Here is a 14,348-nt window from a genome sequence, read left to right on the forward strand (position 1 = left end):
ATATTGTAAATTTGATCACTTTTTAGGTTCATCGATGCAGGGAATGTCAAATGGTTTCATCGAAGATAATTAAAAATCAATAAGCATGGTGCAGCAAAGATTATTGCATGTTTTCATTGTCAGATTCAGGATTAGTGCGAGCACTGAGAACCTCAAAATTTGGATTTGGATTGAAAAATCAATTTAGGAGAGTAATTAATAAATGAAAATACAATTGTACAATATATTCGATTTAAAGAATCGCTACGAAACAATCATATGAAATTAAAAATATTTTACAATACCGTATCCGTGGTGTTAAACTGCAACAATGGGTACAAATTAAAGCGGATGATAATTCTTCATCCGTGCGACGTTTGTGAATTGGATTTTTTTAGTTTACTCGGAATCGTAACTGTTTTGTAAATAAATACGCCGTATTGTGTACTCATTGTTGCAATGAAAAAGACATTTACTTATAAAGCCGTGTCGAATTAGTCTCACTAGTGATTGAGCCGGGACAAACAAACGCGTCGTTGTTTTTTTTTTTTTGTTTTTTTTTTCAAGGAAATAAAGAGCGAGCATTCACGTTGCCGAAAAAAGTAAGCGAGGAAAATTTACATCGCGCCGAATGACCGAAGAGTAGGTATGATATGTACCTCCTCACCTGACGGTCGTGATGCGAATACGTAAATAAACCGACGAAAATACACCCGTAAAATACCTACGGTTAAAAATTCACGGAGCGTATTAAACTTACCGGACTCCACGGTCTTATTGCGTACTCTCACGAATATCAAAACGGTACAAATTTCGCGCGACGTACACGTTCTTCCTAGCTCATTATATTCAATACTCTTGTTCGGCAAAAGCGGATGGTTTGAAATTGAAGATAAAAAAAAAAAAAATAAAATAAAAATAAATAAAAACGACGCTTTGATCGTCCCGCATGTGCATCATCTTCTTCATCTCGCGCGATAAATATCCGAGAATGTACGCTGCTCGTAATTTTGTATTGTAATATTGAGATCAGCATCGTTATCTGTCGATTTTGAAAAAAAAGTAAAATATTTTTCATCCGAGGGAAAATTCGCCCCGTGTCGAACGCTCGCAATCAACAGACAAAAACGACGAAAAAAAAAAAAAAAATTGAGCCACACGCATCTCCTCACACACGCGATTTGTCATCGTGTACAAATATATTCCTGACAACGGTGCAACGGGTGATTAAAAAATAACAATAATTATTATTATTACGTATTATTTTTGTGGAAAGAAGGAAGAAAGTTTCCGAAGGGCAACGTCGATAAGATAACAGCGCGTACGTGGTTCGTGTCTTTAGTTTATATAATATATATATATATATATATATATATATATATATATATATATATATATATATATATATATATATAAGTTTTCCTTCGATTTCTCTCTGCTTTGCAAGTCTTTAATTCTTTAACTATTATTATTATCATTATTATAATTATCGTTATCGTTATGTTATTGTCATCATCATTTATACGGCGCCGTACTCTTCGCTCGAGGGTGAGTCGTTTCTCGGCGGGGGTCTCGGCGCCCTGTGGTGATGACTGACGGGGGGCGGCCTCCTGGGGTGCGGCGGTGGATGGCTACCGTAAGAGGTATCGTCGCCCTCTTCGCTGCTCGGCGACGGGGATGGTGCTCGGTCGTCTTGTTCTTGAAGAAGTTGTCGAAACTCCTGGATCGACTCGTTCAACGACCAAAGCTGGGAGAGCAGCGAGAGGTCGAGTTGACGCAGGCCGAACTGTGCTCATAAAAAAAAATAAATCTCTCTATCTAATAAAAAAGTTCTGAACAAATGAACGGGTAAAAAAGATTATAATAACAATAGTATAAAGAAGATTATAATAACAATAGTATTTAAAAAAAAAGATTATAATAACAATAGTATACGCATGAAGTTGGCGGCGGGGTGAGATGCCGAAAACAAAACAAAAAGCATCTAGCAAACAAACTTCCTTTGACAGCTGTCATCGGCTGTTTATGACAGTCTTTGACATATATTTTTATAGGTATCTGTTTCTGACACGCAAAAAATAAACATGAAAACGATAATTATCAAGATGATTCCCGACGGGAATTGTCTTTTTAAATAAAAAAAAAATTATATAAATAAACAAACAAACAAACAAACATCAACATTCATTACTTCGTGAACATGTTTTTTTCATCAGGAGTCTGTGTATCTTTTATAATCCAGGTTTGTGAGCGAACGATCGTTGTTATGCTTTTGATAGTATATTAATTAGCTCGAGACTGTCTTTTTCGATCAATTCTCGGCCTTTACCTCATTCCTTTGATGTACTGATATATGTCTGGACGCGGTGTTTGAAAAAATATAAAGCCGAAAAAGAAATATATATTAATAATATATATGTGTGATAAAATTCTGTCGAGATGTACAAACGAACGTGAACGCAATACGGTAGAATACTTAAACGAGACAACGTTACGCTTGCCGATGATATGGAAATCAGTTTTACGGCCGACCATGGACTTTGTGCTTGTAGTTACTTGTTCGTCGTGCATGCCCGCACACGTTAGGAATTCGAGGAATCATTTTAAAAGTCTCTTTATATATAGATTTCGAGTCCGCGACATTCTGAGCTTATTATACCAAACATACGACTGTGTGTGTATGTTTGAAAAGTAAACTGTTAGAACGATCATCGTAGTTTACACTCGTGACTTGACCATCGTTTTTGAATCATAAACATTTCTACTCTCAACCATTAAGAATTATATCGATTAAAATTTTTATATTAAATTTATTTAATTTGTTTTCAAACGTTCATCCTTGCTGACTATATATATATATATGACATATATTTTTTTTTCGTCAACTTGGAATCTAATTTCTCAGGCACGTTGGATCGAGACGTGTGATAACCGTTCGACATTTGGGAATACACGAATGCGAACGAAGGATTTAAATCGGAGCGTAATTCTGAAACCAGGTGCAGAGATAGGCTCCAATGGAACGAACATAGATTCTAATCTACAATCCCCTATAATTCCTGCTGGGTGACAGTTTGCTGACGGCTATCGTGTAACAGAATCCGATTGACTTAATAGAATCGCGAACATCCCTCTCCGCAGCAACTGTTGGGGTTTCATTTGCTGAACGGAATAATTAAGTTCGCTATCATTCTTACACCAGCGGTTAATTCGTGCCGGTGAGACTCGCGACGATAAATACTGTTTTCTGGGTAAAAATGATACCGTGCGATATGAATTTGCTTATTGTTAGATTTAAATATAGAATTGTAAAAACGTGGAGGAGGTCAGAGACTCTCTTCTCTTGACGCGGCTCCGCATTTCCTGCGGGAACGTTTAGATTCCGTTGTATATAAAATTGACTGCCAAGAGCGTTTTATACGTATATAAGTTGAAAAGTAAAATCGTGACTCCGTACGCGTTCGGTTCTGTACACACCGGAGCAGACTTCGAACGTATCCCGAGTTTATTTATCGTGGGAATATACCGCGAGACCATGGATACCGTCTTGCGTACCGCAGAGGTGTACGGGTGTATAAACTTGTGGCCGAATGAAAGGAAGAAGAGGCGACGAGAGTGAGAGAAAGAGAGAGAAAAATGTATAGAGAAAAAGAGACGCAAGTGAAGCAGCGAGAGGCGCGTCAAGAGTTTGTGGGCATAATATAAGGCGAGGGAGGGTCACGCCTGAGGGAATGTGACGCCGTGGGAGTGGCACTCTCTGCGTTATGTGTTTCTGCTGCGTGTCTGGATTCTCTATTATTTCGACCACCCCCCATGCATGTACCGCGATTTTTCAGCGCTCCTGCCGCGTGACGATCGTTCAATCGATTACAGGATCCTCGACAGAGTGACAAACCTTACTCCGCACGTCCTGCTGTATGATAAATAAAAGCGATTTTCGATAGCATGGAAGAATAAAGAACACGGGGCTCGTACCATTTCTCTCCTAAGCTTTGCCAGCTGGGTGTCAAGGGTGGTCAGTTGTCGACCCTGTGGCGATGGTCGACCCCCGACTCCTGGGGATGTTCTTGCCCCGCGTTGCGGCCTGCTGGACGATCTCGCGGGTGGCGGTGGCGGCTCGTTTCCGTCTCTGTTGGTGCTCAGGTTGAATCCGCTCAAGCTTCTCGGCAAGGGAGGCAATCCTTGCAGAGTCGACATGGCTATTTTTTCTTTTATGCTGAAAGAAACGATTGGTGGTCTTTATAAACGTGGCGATGATGGGTTGAGGTTTCCTTATACGTCAGGGTTTGGGTTTTCCTTTTCATCCAGGTTCCACAATTTTCACCGAATCGAAGTAATTAAAATTATTTCAGCACTAAAGCCCCCAAGATATCAGTTAACGTATATTAACTTTCTTTCTTCGATAATTCTTTCATCATACCTTTTCAAAACGCTGAATATTCTGTATTTTGATAGAATTTTTCCTTTCGTTTCGACCAAAGATTTCATAATACAGCGCAAACGCAGAACGGTGTAGAACTTCAAAATTATCTAATTATACATTTAGGTGAAACTTTATTAACTCAAGCTTTCGAGATTGAAAATTAGCGTCGAATTATGAGACGTATACAAACTCTATGGATCAATTTAATCGATCTAAATTCTTCAAATGTAACCTATTACAAAAAATCATTGTATAAAACTTTCAATAAAATATTTCTGACTCTCTATTGACAGCCTATTTTTTTCCTAGCATACAATCTCATGATCGTCGATATCTCGGAATCTATATACATACACGTCCTGTTATCGTGTCTCGGATATTCCACGTCGCTGCCAGGTTTGAATTTCATAGTACATACAACAGAAATGAGTGCAGCGAGTCTCTGAAACGTGGGTAGATAAGTATATGCTCCGTTATAATTCATAGGCATGTATATCGGCCGTGTATGTAAAACAATGCGCTAAAATTTACATTCAATTTTCAACCGTGAACGAATTCAACGCCCACTTATGCAGCTGCAGACAGGCGGTTTCATGCGACCTATAAGATCACCTGCTAATATGCATTTGTCGTTCCTTGTCAACAATGAAATTGTACTAGAACAAACGGAAAGGAATGTACGTCTTATTACTGCAGAAGTCTACCTAGCTTGTACTCGTGTATAAAAACCACCATCGCTAGCATAATGCAAGGCTTTGAATATTTTATTTCCATTGTGCGGAAAAGTACATCAATTAGAAGTGTTCAAGTTACCGTTCTGTAGAAAAAAAAAAAAAAAAATTAAGTGTTTTCAAACTCTTCAAACACGATTCAGAATTGAAAATAAATTGGAGATTAAAGCAGTATGGAGAAAAAGGCTGGCAAGGAGACGGTTAATTTTTTCTCCTCAAATCTTTTCAGATTTATCTTAAGAAGAAAATAGGTGCCTTTCTGCAACGAGACGTCGCGATATAAAAATCCTTCGATTTACGTAGTAATTCTCGAGACCGCGACAGCGTTTTTCGCCATTCCGAAAGTGGAAATCCGCCGATTCAACTCTTTACCGTTCGTTCGTTCGTTCGTTCGGCAAGGCAATTTGCTTCGCCGTCCACACACGGAACGATTTGCGGTTTGTCATCGAGCATGAATTTGTAGGTATTCACTGTTTTGCACTCGTTTGTGTCATTACTGTTGTTGTTATAAATTCGTTGCGGAACGAGTAGCTCCTAACCATCATCAGCCACTGACACAATCCTCGGAGCGGTACATCGTATCTGCAAACCTCATCCGGCTGTTGCGTGGTGTATACATGTCGCATATACTTATATGCGTTCGCATAAAATTCATGCATACAAACATCTCCATCAAAATGAATTACCAGTCTCAGAAAAGGAAGAAGAAAAAAACGGAACGTAAAAAGAAGGAGAAACGCTTCAGCCTTGTCGAGCGTTGCATAACGTGACAGTAAATCAGTGACTCATAATCAGTCACCGAGGAAGCTATGTATACATATATACATCAACATCGAGTCTTCAAATCTCAAATCCTCTGAAGCATGCTGATTTTTTCTTCTCGCAATAATATCATAATTAATCCAGTCAATAGAGACTAGAAAAGTTTTCGGCCGAGAAAAGGTGGCGAAGAGATAATTTTGGTACGTGTTATTTGGTTTCGTGCCCCGATGAAAAATTCAAGATTTGGACCTGGGGGTGGGGGGGGCGCCATCTTGGATTAGAGGTCTTGGGTTGTTTTTTTCAAAATAGTTCCTCAACGGTCGATCCTACGAAAAAAATGTCCAACACAGATTCGAAGACGCCTGAATCCCCAAAATTTTTTGTACAAACACTTTTGTGTAAGTCTCATTTGTAACGAGTTATTTTGAAAAAAACAACGTTTAATCCTTTAATCCAAGACGGCGGATCGCCCCGACCCAACACTCCTAGGTCGAAAACTTTAATTTTTCATCGGAGCCCGAAACTAGATAACACACATAAAAATTATCTCCACACCACCTTTTGTCGGACAAAAATGCCCATTGACCGGACTAAATTCCCGGCGATAATAATTGCCGAGAAAATCAACCATGGCTTGTATAGTCTACCTAGTGAAATCGAAGGCGGTGATCATCATCTCCTCGTCCTCGTCGAAGTAGCCAAACCCGTTGATCCTATCCTCCGTCGATTCGGTCAGAGCGACCCCTTCGTCGTTGACCTCGTCGCCTGAGAGGGTGATCTTAGTTGACGAATATCTAACCCCAGCCTCGAGCCAGTCCTCGTGTTGAATATTGACTCTATCGTCGAAGGCGACGCGTCTCGATTCGGGCTGATCATCGACGACGACAACGGTGGCGCAGTCGTCGCCGCTTGATATAGTGCTCGAGGAAGACCTCCGTGGTCCTTCAACGACTTCCTCGCGCTTATCGTCGACAGTGGTAACGTTCTTAGCCGCATCCATCTCCGCGGACTCCTTCAAAGCCTCGTCCGCATCCTCCGGCCTCGATTCCTTCGATTCCGAACGCGGTACACGGACCTGCGTATTCTGTGCTTCGAAGACCACCGCGCCATTGACGACCTGTATGTGCCTCTGGTTTTTGAACTTTGGCGCGGCGCTTTTCTCGCTCTCACTGCTGCTGCTGCCGCCGCCGTTCCCGGTTCTCGGCACATGGATAGGCGCGGGTCGTTTCAGAGGCTGCTGAATCGTTCCTCTCGATTTCCCGTCGGCCCTTTCACTCGTCGCAGGCGTTACTGCCTTGCCGCCTCCGAGTCGTTGGAGGTTCTGGTCCCGCGGGTTCGCCGCCCGTTCATCTCGCTGCTGACGATCGTCTTCCGCACTCCTAACCGACGTCGGCGACGTCGCGGACTCGTAAACAACGGTCCTCCCGGCTCGCCATGGCTTCGTATCCGGCGGCGGCGGCGCTTGTCTAGTCGGACACGGAGGCCTCGGTGACCTCTTAAGCGCCTCGGCTACGACCTGACGACTCGGTCTAGGCGGTACGGGGGGTGGATGAGGCCTGGGGGTGGCGGCGAGTTGCATTTCGGGTGGAGTTCCTTGTTCAATTTCCGTTCGAAACAGTCCCAGTTTCTTATTTTGCCTCCTTCTTTGCAAAACTTACGACAATCTTGTTGGCGGTGCATCACCTGCCCCTGCAGGCCGCTTGGAAAACCAGGGGAATTTCATAATCCTGATAAACTACATGACTCTAGTGTGGAGATAATTTCCTCCTCCTCTTTCGAGGCAGGCTTTGCACACCTTACAAGTTCTTACCGGTCACCGTCTCACAGCACACGCGAGTACAAGAAACTACCGACGAACACAGTCTTCATTTCGCTCAATCGTCGATCACCGACAAGTTTATAACAACCTGAACTTCCCCAGGTTTTTAGAAAACCAAGGAAAAAACGCGACTGCGATTACCGAGCCGATTAGATAACCGCGAGATAACGGTTTCTGATGCAGGTGGCCGGGTATCTCCCGAGGCAAAATTATCTGAAAAATGTGGACGAAGTTCGTTTCATAAGATTCCAGAATCGGCGTAGAGTGGAATCCTCCTCTTCTTGCACAATAATCGAGGCACGAACGACGACGCAAAAATAATGGAAACGACGTAGAATAATGGAAATGAGGGAAGGAACACTGCAATATTATTACGTTATAAAGCGAGAAAACACGAGCGGCAATTTTTAAGGAAAAGGAGAGGAAGATAATCGCGCCGTTGTTACCGGTTTCTATCACACGACGCACACAACGTCCTTCTAAGTGTTCGGTGCGACGGAGAGACCGCGACTGAGGGATCCGACAACGATCCTCCGAGGTTTTTCAGGGGCGGGGGGGGGGGGGGGGGGGGGGGGGGGGGTGGAGAGGAGGCGGGAGGCGAACCACGTGACTCCCGATCGCGGTGTTAGGCGTCAGGTAGCCGCTCTGTGTTTCTCCGTTCCAACGATCGGCGTTCGTTTACTATACCGAGCTTATCCCACCATTTAACGCGGTGATTATGCCATGCTTGCGATTCTGCGGCAGTCAATACGCGATGCGTTACGAGCACCTGCGGCCATATGCAGCGGGTGAAACAGCAGGGATCTTTGAAATGCGCCCGACTGAACGACCGGTAACTTCCCGCGATCGGAGCTCTGGAAATAGGACGTATGGGGGTGAGGGACAGATCGTTAAATGGGCGGATAATCGAGGGGTTAGATTATAGATTTTTCAAACGGCGGAGAATTTAATTCCTCGGATTGTAAAGTACGGAAGGACAAGGTGTGTGTATGGCACCTATGCGATCGTTGGGATGAATATGAATATATTATGTCAAGCCGAAAAGTAAAAAAGAATCTGTCAAATTCTTAGGATTATAGATCTTGACTTTTCTCCATACTTCGACTTTATATATTTCGGTATTATATGGTATGGATTTTTATGTTTCTGAAAATTTGGTACTGTGAAACGTCTATTGTGTAGCCATTCTACTCTTTTATCTACACTCAGATATGGGCAGTACATAAGAAAAAAAAAATTGTGTGGAATTAAATGACTCAATAAGAAAGTCTACCCAAAGTTTTGGCCGTTGGGTGGCTAAGCAGTCGGTGTTCCGTTTGTTTGTGAATTTAAATTGTTTATTAGACTAATTTTAATAACGTTTTACAAAAAAAAAAAAAATTCACGAAACGAGCAGAATATTCCACTTCAATTAAACCATTATTTAAATTATTTACACAAACTAAGAAGAACGCGATGTGAACAATAAACATTCACTCGTGATCACGATGATCTTTGTGGTTATGACAGCAACGAACGGAGAGAATGTACAGTAATGTACATAAATGAGTTCCCAGTGGTTCGCTATTCTTTTCTTTTTCTTTTATCCAAACTGAAACAAGCTTTTTTTTTGTAAAAATTTTAAGTGTTTATGACCAACGTGTCGTTTGTTTCTCCTGTTACTTGCGACGCTAAGACACTGGCACATAAAATCTGCTTAGAAGGAAAACTCGTTCCAGTTTTGATTCCAAAAAAAAAAAAAAATACTGAGCCACTGGAAACCCATTAATGAACATTACTGTACGACTTATACAGCAGAAAAAAACAACAATAACAACAACAAAAACGTACAATCATTCGTATTGGGGTATTCGATCTACAGATTTAGTACTTTCATTGCGTTAAGATGTACTTCTGTAAATAAATATACATTTAATTATTCGTTTTTATTTTTTAACTTAATTCTCAGCATATCTGCCGCGACATCAGCGCCGTCTACCGGTGGCTAAACTTCCGCATTCGGTATCGCTCTTGAAAGTTATCGAGCTTCTACTGTATGCTCTGTGGGGTTGCATTTGAGGAGAGTAAGGCTGATTCATATATGGTGCATGCACGTGTTTGTGACGGCGGGCTTGTGATGTTACAGACTAGACTGCACAGGAATCGGGCACCGGGGCCGTTGGAGTTACGTAAACGTGCAATACCGATCATAACAATCATTCCAAGCGCATACAGCGCTGGTGTTATATGTATGCGTATGTACGATGTAAAAAATATGTACATTACTTTCGTGAGTCTCAATTACCTCGATATTCACGCGCCTATCGCCTTGCTGCGATTTCGAGAGATTATTTAAATATACATGTGACTTGTTGAAACCGCATTTTAAACACATACACGTATAGTTTTTCGAAATGTCTTTTCTGTATGTTCACTTTTCCTTCTGTTCTTCAGTACCTTTTATTGGTATGTACGTCTACTGCGAGCTAAGAGAAAATGTAATGAAAACTCGTCGTGCTTGTTTATTCAATTCAGATTTTTGAACTGATTTTCGATCTTTGTTTCAACAATGATTTATACATCTCGTTTGTTCAGTATTCCGTTAAAATTCCAAGAAAGTAGAGGGGAAAAATTGTTCCAAACTGTTTCAGGCAGAGTTAAAATATAAAAATTGACTATCTGTACTATTATGTTGGTATGCCGCTACTATTGTTTCTAGCAGCAGGCAGTGTGGACCAATTGAATTAGCAATAAACCTTATAGGTTGATAAACTACGATTATCGATCTTTTTTTATCGCGTGAAAGCGCACAGCATTAAGGATTTTTTATTGAACGGTGTAATCGTCTGTACCCTAAAATGATTGGAAATCATTCTTCGAAAGATAGCTATATCGCGTTGTAACGCAAGTTATAACTAGTAAAATAATCCTCAATATTTCATAGCAACATAAAAAAAAAAACCGTCACGTGTCGCACAATTTGCTGATTTTCCTCGACGGAATGATCGTGGAATATCAGTCAATCGCTGGCAATGTAAGGCTAATTTTGCAATTTGCAATGTGAACAAATGCAGACACAAAGAGGTGTCAGTTATCTTATTGTACGTATAATACCCAAGTACTTCGGTTATAAACTGCGGAGCTGATGACTTGACGAGTAAATATCCGGTCAGTGTGCGTATGTATGTATGTATGTATGTATGTATGTATGTATGTATGTATGTATGTATGTGTGTATATATATGTATGCATATAGCATAAAAATACATCTGGAGCAAAAATCGCGTCTGACTCAATGTCGCTTGTGGTCAGATAAGCTGAACTCGAGGTCCAGGCTGACGATGAGTCAAATCGATCCGGTACTGTATTCAGTATTGGACTGATTGAGCCTTCCGGTTTAAGTTCTATTTAATCAAATCGACAAGGTGGATTCACAATTCATTATTTCATCGAAATACATAACGTATGTTTATTATTACAGGCGTGCGATTAATGAAACGCGGTCATCGAAGCTGTTTACATACATATCCACGTGTATTAATTGTGTGCCTTTATATACTGGTAAAGTACAGGCCGGGACGAAAGTTGATTTACAAGTAATTGACCATTTTAAGAATCCGTTCAACGTCATCGCGGAAAGCAAGACTTTAACGTTTTCGATGTCTACGCGTGTATCACTTTTACATTTTTCTCTGCGCGGAGTGAAATTCTATGAACTAGGCATGCACTTCTGCTTGCAGGAAAAAGGAGCTTAATATACTTGGAAGCACATAGTTAAATTCTTATCGGTTCGTTGCGAGTTCTGTAAAGCTTAGTTATAATACAGAGTAGACATTTATTGTATATAATTTGTCGATGAGAATCTCGTCATGTGTAATCTAGACGACGTTTTCGAGTCTAACTTTATAACTTTATAACAAGTGGTGATTCAGCAGCATATTCCTCGAGCTATCTAAGATTAAATCTCGGATTTAATTGCAGCGTGGATCAAATGACGCTGCGCATGCGGATATTTTCGCTGCGCATACGACAGATTTCTCTAAAACTAGCACACGAATTGATGAATGTATTGTGTAATTCATAGAAGCGATTGTCGATAAAAGTAGATTTGTACAATTAGTTGCTTGTATTTCGTTTTAATCGAAGGTTCGAAACTTCGGGCAAATAAAAATTCGCGTCTCTGAGAATTATGAAAATATATGATTATTTGAATGAAATACCCATTTGCATTATCGACAACATAGCTGTTTGTGAGTCGGTGCGATTGAAATTTAGCACACAATTCTCGACTAGTATTGAGTAAAAAAAAATTCACAAGATATACTGCAAATTATATTTCTTCAAAAATAAATTGAGTTACCCAACAGTTTAAAGAGTTCACGCTTTGAATAACACAGCAATCACTGCAGGTATTCGACATTTTCAAGGCACAATTTTTAATGCCTTTAGTGTAAAAAAATACATTACATATTATGCGAGTAACGAAACGGCTGCTTGAAAGTTGTGAGAATTAGGTTTGCGAATCGTACCCGCGGCATGTAGTAACGCGAACGAAAGGAAACGAACGGAAATATTGCGAAATAGTTTTCCCCCCCCCCGCTGCTAATTCTAACTGGCAAAAAATTTCTCACTCCTCTCGGTTAGCGCGAAAGTATAGTATGCCTACAAGTAGGTATAACGGTTAAAAGATGGATTCCTCGTCGATATCGACGATTAATGAATCCAGGGTAATTAGAATACACAAATTACCACGCTAATTTGTTTGATAATTAATTCGCTAATTAGTCTTGAACGATCACGTTATAGAAACGATAAGAACACAATGCATAATACATGTCTGATGTATTTTTGTCATTGTATCCAACTGATTAACTTATAATATTGTAATCGAATTGCATTGTTACTATTTTTGCTGCATAGATATTGATCAGGATGATACAGGTCTGTGATATGGATCACTTGTCACGTGCGCAATGAATGTCGATTCGATTTACACCATTATGAAACGAATGTTACGGTTTCCCTTTCCTAGAACCCTTCAATAATGTAGAGAAAATGAAAGCTTAAAATCTGTGTGAATGATAGAGCGAAAAGCTTGACCAATCGATTCTTACCTATACGATTTGCGGTATTTACTCCTTGAATTTCCACTCCTGGCGACACATGGGGCAGAGGTGACTTGTCTGCTGCGAGTGCAGCCACTTCATGATGCAGTGGATGTGAAAACAATGCGAGCACTGGCCCCACACTTGAACGAAAAATTAATCAGTGAGAAAACTCCGGAATAATGAGAAACAGGCGATCGTTAAAAAATGATTCGCAATGATGTGGCGGCGACTATTGCTGCTCGTGCTTATGCAGTTTACCGTTAAACCGAACGTTTCGCCGTCCTATCCGGAAGTAAGCTAAAATCGTTCCGTAAGCATCGTAACCGAGCTCCGCGCTATACATGTAACATATGTATACATACACAATATGTACGTAGTTCAACTGGAACGAATTTTATGCGGATCGATATTTGCCGCCGTTTACCGCGCAGATGCGAACACGGACCTATGACGACAGGTTTAGGATTGTTTGGTTCTGAATTTGAAATCATCCTGCGGAATCTTGGTTCTAGATTGAATATCGTAAATAATTATAAGCCAATTTTTTTTATTTCTATACATGTTAGTCTTACGCGAGAGAAAAGGTCATTTGCATACTTTGAAACGTCGATTGCATTGGAATTGTGACAGTCCAATTATTAATATTTATGTCTCTCGATTATAATTAAAGCCATCGTTATGCGTGCGATTGTTGATTTATTTGAAAATTAGTGTGTTAAATTTTTTATTTCTGTTGATTCGGTTGATTGATAACCGTTGTTAACGAATGTATAATTCTGTGACGTTGTATGGAATACGTAGCGCGATGATATACCTAGTTAATAATAATGGTTTTAGTGAAAATTTAAACATTCTTTGAGAGCAGACCAATAATTATACATACCTAAAGGGCAATCGTCGCCGGGTATTTTGCAATCTGGGCAGCTGGCATCGAATGGCATTCGGCAAATGCCGCAGTTGTCGTCGTTCGCTATCCAACGCCAAGTAGCAACGCCCGTCCAACCTAAACAATAACAGATGACCGATTTGTTTACGATACGTCAGAAACGCATGGATATTCAAAATCCGGCGGTAAGGCGAAAAAATTATTCGTCTCAAAATAGCCGACGTTGCCTTCATCGACGGTTAAAGTTCTTGGTTATAGTTATGCGCATGTATAATATTCTATTATTAACCCGGCACAGCGAGATTATCGAATGGTAATACACCTCGACGATAATAAATAAACAGAATAAATTACATGTTGAGGTTATGTTGCGATTTTCGAGTTGAGGGAAATTGCGTACTTACTTTTGATCGTAACTTTCATGTTTTACATCACATTCAAAAAATAACTAGGACTCCACACTATTCCCGTAAATAGATAGGCAAGTTTTTTTTCAATAGACGAGTGAGTAAAAATAACGAATTACGTAGCTTGGATGATGTATGAATAACCGCCACGATTTTATGGATCTCGTCGCGACGGCCGTACGAGTCAGCTGACGGATTCTTATTGCTGATTCAATTTTCTCGCACGAGACATACGAGCATTGAATCTGGAAGGG

The 14,348-nt window shown here is 40.5% G+C and overlaps 1 protein-coding gene across 4 annotated transcripts; it reads right to left on the reverse strand.

The window, feature by feature from the left end:
• Positions 1 to 483: 483 nt before the first annotated feature.
• Positions 484 to 14,305, reverse strand: LOC107223560 (anaphase-promoting complex subunit 11). 4 transcript variants are annotated; one of them, XM_046733569.1, is made up of 4 exons: positions 12,808 to 13,045; positions 3,955 to 4,195; positions 1,394 to 1,765; positions 484 to 1,341 (listed from the first exon to the last, which is right to left on the reverse strand). In XM_046733569.1, exons 2-3 carry the CDS (start codon positions 4,174 to 4,176, stop codon positions 1,499 to 1,501), a joined length of 489 nt encoding a protein of 162 aa, XP_046589525.1. In that variant the 5' UTR covers positions 4,177 to 4,195; positions 12,808 to 13,045; the 3' UTR covers positions 484 to 1,341; positions 1,394 to 1,498. The 4 variants fall into 4 exon arrangements, with proteins under 4 accessions (XP_046589525.1, XP_015518752.2, XP_046589524.1 ...); XM_015663266.2 differs by lacking the exon at positions 12,808 to 13,045 and adding an exon at positions 6,543 to 8,215; XM_015663267.2 differs by lacking the exons at positions 484 to 1,341; positions 1,394 to 1,765 and adding exons at positions 13,685 to 13,804; positions 14,092 to 14,305 and having other exon boundaries at positions 4,060 to 4,195; positions 12,808 to 12,941.
• Positions 14,306 to 14,348: the final 43 nt, after the last annotated feature.

This window comes from Neodiprion lecontei, chromosome 3 (assembly GCF_021901455.1).
Source record: "Neodiprion lecontei isolate iyNeoLeco1 chromosome 3, iyNeoLeco1.1, whole genome shotgun sequence".
NCBI classification, from domain to species: Eukaryota; Metazoa; Arthropoda; class Insecta; order Hymenoptera; family Diprionidae; genus Neodiprion; species Neodiprion lecontei.